Genomic DNA, 5,000 nt, shown 5'->3' on the forward strand with positions numbered 1-5,000 from the left:
GATCTGTGCCCCTCATTATTTTATAGACCTCTATAAGATCACCCCTCAGCCTCCTACGCTCCAGAGAAAAAAGTCCCAGTCTATCCAATCTCTCCTTATAACTCAATCCCTCAAGTCCCGGTAGCATCCTAGTAAATCTTTTCTGCACTCTTTCTAGTTTAATAATATCCTTTCTATAATAGGGTGACCAGAACTGTACACAGTATTCCAAGTGTGGCCTTACCAATGTCTTGTACAACTTCAACAAGACGTCCCAACTCCTGTATTCAATGTTCTGACCGATGAAACCAGGCATGCCGAATGCCTTCTTCACACTCTGTCCACCTGTGACACCACTTTCAAGGAGCTATGAACATGTACCCCTAGATCTCTTTGTTCTGTAACTCTCCCCAACACCCTACCATTAACTGAGTAAGTCCTGCCCTGGTTCAATCTACCAAAATGCATCACCTTGCATTTGTCTAAATTAAACTCCATCTGCCATTCGTCAGCCCACTGGCCCAATTGATCAAGATCCCATTGGAATCGGAGATAACTTTCTTCACTGTCCACTATGCCACCAATCTTGGTGTCATCTGCAAACTTACTAACCATGCCCCCTATATTCTCATCCAAATCATTAATATAAATGACAAATAACAGTGGACCCAGCACTGATCCCCGAGGCACACCGCTGGTCACAGGCCTCCAGTTTGAAAAACAACCCTCTACAACCACCCTCTGGCTTCTGTCAAGAAGCCAATTTTGTATCCATTTAGATACCTCACCCTGGATCCCATGAGATTTAACTTTATGCAACAACCTACCATGCGGTACCTTGTCAAAGGCCTTGCTAAAGTCCATGTAGACAACATCAACTGCACTGCCCTCATCGACCTTCTTGGTTACCCCTTCAAGAAACTCAATCAAATTTGTGAGACATGATTTTCCACTCACAAAGCCATGCTGACTGTCCCTAATCAGTCCTTGCCTCTCTAAATGCCTGTAGATCCTGTCCCTCAAAATAGATAGGCTGGAAATTTGGGCAAAGAAATGGCAGATGGAGTTCAATCCTGATAAATGCGAAGTGATGCATTTTGGTAGAAATAACGTAGGGAGGAGCTATACGATAAATGGCAGAACCATAAAGGGTGTAGATACGCAGAGGGACCTGGGTGTGCAAGTCCACAGATCCTTGAAGGTGACGTCACAGGTGGAGAAGGTGGTGAAGAAGGCATGTGGCATGCTTGCCTTTATAGGACGGGGCATAGAGTATAAAAGTTGGGGTCTGATGTTGCAGATGTATAGAACGTTGGTTCGGCCGCATTTGGAATACTGCGTCCAGTTCTGGTCGCCGCACTACCAGAAGGACGTGGAGGCTTTGGAGAGAGTACAGAGGAGGTTTACCAGGATGTTGCCTGGTATGGAGGGGCTTAGTTATGAGGAGAGATTGGGTAAACTGGGGTTGTTCTCCCTGGAAAGACGGAGGATGAGGGGAGACTTAATAGAGGTGTATAAAATTATGAAAGGCATAGATAGGGCGAACGGTGGGAAGCTTTTCCCCGGGTCGGTGGTGACGTTCACGAGGGGTCATAGGTTCAAGGTGAAGGGGGGGGAGGTTTAATACAGATATCAGAAGGACATATTTTACACAGAGGGTGGTGGGGGCCTGGAATGCGCTGCCAGGCAAGGTGGTGGAGGCGGACACACTGGGAACGTTTCAGACTTATCTAGACAGCCATATGAACGGAGTGGGAATGGAGGGATACAAAAGAATGGTCTAGTTTGGACCAGGGAGCGGCGCGGGCTTGGAGGGCCGAAGGGTCTGTTCCTGTGCTGTATTGTTCTTTGTACCCCTTCCAACAACTTACCCACCGCAGATGTGAGGCTCACCGGCCTGTAGTTCCCAGGCTTTTCCCTGCAACCCTTCTGAAACAAAGGCACAACATTCGCCACTCTCCAATCTGCAGGCACCTCACCCGTGACTATCGATGATTCAAATATCTCTGCTCGGGGACGCGCAATTTCCTCCCTAGCCTCCCACAGTGTCCTGGGATATACCTCATCAGGTCCCGGGGATTTATCTACCTTGATTCGCTTTAAGACTTCCAGCACCTCCTTCTCTGTAATATGGACACTCCTCAAGACATCACTGTTTATGGTGGGATTTTAATTCAATAAAAAATCTCTGGGATGAAGAATCTACTGATGACCCATTGTTGGAAAAACCCATCTGGTTCCCTTTAGGGAAGGAAATCTGCCGTCCTTACCCGGTCTGGCCGACATGTGACTCCAGAGACACAGCAATGTGGGTGACTCTCCAAGGGAAAAGAGGTAGAATCGTCACACAACCAACGACTCATTTGCACTCTCTATCTCTCCGCAGGTATTAATTTGCCTTTGAGAAAGATAGTTTGTTTCCTGAGTCCAGACAAGGAAATCTCTCAGAATGGAGACCACATGATCATAAAAACTTTAACTACTTTCCGAAATTATGTCATGGAGTTTGACATTGGAATCGAGTTCGCGGAGGATCTGGGAGCAGTGGATGGTCGAAAATGTCAGGTAGGGTCGGTGCTGAGGGAGCGCCGCACTGTGGGAGGGTCGGTGCTGAGGGAGCGCCGCACTGTGGGAGGGTCAGTGCTGAGGGAGCGCCGCACTGTGGGAGGGTCAGTGCTGAGGGAGCGCCGCACTGTGGGAGGGTCGGTGCTGAGGGAGCGCCGCACTGTGGGAGGGTCGGTGCTGAGGGAGCGCCGCACTGTGGGAGGGTCGGTGCTGAGGGAGCGCCGCACTGTGGGAGGGTCGGTGCTGAGGGAGCGCCGCACTGTGGGAGGGTCGGTGCTGAGGGAGCGCCGCACTGTGGGAGGGTCAGTGCTGAGCGAGCGCCGCACTGTGGGAGGGTCGGTGCTGAGGGAGCGCCGCACTGTGGGAGGTTCGGTGCTGAGGGAGCGCCGCACTGTGGGAGGGTCGGTGCTGAGGGAGCGCCGCACTGTGGGAGGGTCGGTGCTGAGGGAGCGCCGCACTGTGGGAGGGTCGGTGCTGAGGGAGCGCCGCACTGTGGGAGGGTCAGTGCTGAGGGAGCGCCACACTGTGGGAGGGTTAGTGCTGAGGGAGCGCCGCACTGTGGGTCAGTGCTGAGGGAGCGCCGCACTGTGGGAGGGTCAGTGCTGAGGGAGCGCCGCACTGTGGGAGGGTCAGTGCTGAGGGAGCGCCGCACTGTGGGAGGGTCAGTGCTGAGGGAGCGCCGCACTGTGGGAGGGTCAGTGCTGAGGGAGCGCCGCACTGTGGGTCAGTGCTGAGGGACGCCGCACTGTGGGAGGGTTAGTGCTGACGGAGCGCCACACTGTGGGAGGGTGGGTGCTGAGGGAGCGCCGCACTGTGGGAGGGTCAGTGCTGAGGGAGCGCCGCACTGTGGTCGGGTCAGTGCTGAGGGAGCGCCGCACTGTGGGAGGGTCAGTGCTGAGGGAGCGCCGCACTGTGGGAGGGTCAGTGCTGAGGGAGTGCCGCACTGTGGGAGGGTCAGTGCTGAGGGAGCGCCGCACTGTGGGAGGGTCAGTGCTGAGGGAGCGCCGCACTGTGGGAGGGTCAGTGCTGAGGGAGCGCCGCACTGTGGGAGGGTCAGTGCTGAGGGAGCGCCGCACTGTGGGAGGGTCAGTGCTGAGGGAGCGCCCGCACTGTGGGAGGGTCAGTGCTGAGGGAGCGCCGCACTGTGGGAGGGTCAGTGCTGAGGGAGCGCCGCACTGTGGGAGGGTCGGTGCTGAGGGAGCGCCGCACTGTGGGAGGGTCAGTGCTGAGGGAGCACCGCACTGTGGGAGGGTCAGTGCTGAGGGAGCGCCGCACTGTGGGAGGGTCGGTGCTGAGGGAGCGCCGCACTGTGGGAGGGTCAGTGCTGAGGGAGCGCCGCACTGTGGGAGGGTCAGTGCTGAGGGAGCGCCGCACTGTGGGAGGGTCAGTGCTGAGGGAGCGCCGCACTGTGGGAGGGTCAGTGCTGAGGGAGCGCCGCACTGTGGGAGGGTCAGTGCTGAGGGAGCGCCGCACTGTGGGAGGGTCAGTGCTGAGGGAGCGCCGCACTGTGGGAGGGTCAGTGCTGAGGGAGCGCCGCACTGTGGGAGGGTCAGTGCTGAGGGAGCGCCGCACTGTGGGAGGGTCAGTGCTGAGGGAGCGCCGCACTGTGGGAGGGTCAGTGCTGAGGGAGCGCCGCACTGTGGGAGGGTCAGTGCTGAGGGAGCGCCGCACTGTGGGAGGGTCAGTGCTGATGAGTTCTTTCCACTTTCTTGATTGTAGACCACCGTGTGTTGGGATGGGGATCGATTGGTCTGTACCCAGAGAGGCGAAAAGCAAGATCGGGGATGGACTCACTGGCTCGAGGGTGACACTCTTCATTTGGTGAGCGACAGTCAAGGTCCCGGATGCCCCTTTGCCCTCTGAGTCTTACGCCTGGCCTCGCCTCCTTGTGCAACCCAGGCCTTGCCTATCTGCCTCTTGTTGCCCAGGCCTGGTTTATAGGCCTCAGGCTCTGTGCAGGGCCTGGTCTATAGGCCTCAGACTATGCAGGGCCTGGTTTATAGGCCTTAGGCTGTGTGTGTGGCCTAATTTACAGGCCTCAGGCTCTGTGCGGGTCCTGGTTTATAGGCCTCAGACTGTGCGGGGCCTGGTTTATAGGCCTCAGGCTCTGTAGGGCCTGGTTTATAGGCCTCAGGCTGTGCGGGGCCTGGTTTATAGGCCTCAGGCTCTGTGCGGGGCCTGGTTTATAGGCCTCAGGCTGTGCGGGGCCTGGTTTATAGGCCTCAGGCTCTGTGCGGGGCCTGGTTTATAGGCCTCAGGCTCTGTGCGGGTCCTGGTTTATAGGCCTCAAGCTTTGTGGGGCCTGGTTTGCAGGCCTCAGGCTCTATCTGGGGCCTGGTTTATAGGCCTCAGGCTGTGCGGGGCCTGGTTTGCAGGCCTCAGGCTCTATCCAGGGCCTGGTTTATAGGCCTCAGGCTGTGCGGGGCCTGGTTTATAGGCCTCAGGCTCTGTGCGGG

General features: G+C 56.6%; 1 protein-coding gene across 1 annotated transcript in view; it reads left to right on the forward strand.

Moving 5' to 3' along the window:
• The window catches only part of LOC144491226 (retinol-binding protein 1-like), an 11,684-nt gene that overhangs the window by 4,994 nt on the left and 1,690 nt on the right, over nt 1-5,000 (forward strand). The window contains exons 2-3 of the mRNA XM_078208906.1: nt 2,366-2,544; nt 4,264-4,365. Of these exons, the coding sequence (XP_078065032.1) occupies nt 2,366-2,544; nt 4,264-4,365 (281 nt within the window). The remainder of the gene's footprint in view (nt 1-2,365; nt 2,545-4,263; nt 4,366-5,000) is intronic.

Source organism: Mustelus asterias, unplaced genomic scaffold (assembly GCF_964213995.1).
Source record: "Mustelus asterias unplaced genomic scaffold, sMusAst1.hap1.1 HAP1_SCAFFOLD_4771, whole genome shotgun sequence".
Taxonomy (NCBI): domain Eukaryota; kingdom Metazoa; phylum Chordata; class Chondrichthyes; order Carcharhiniformes; family Triakidae; genus Mustelus; species Mustelus asterias.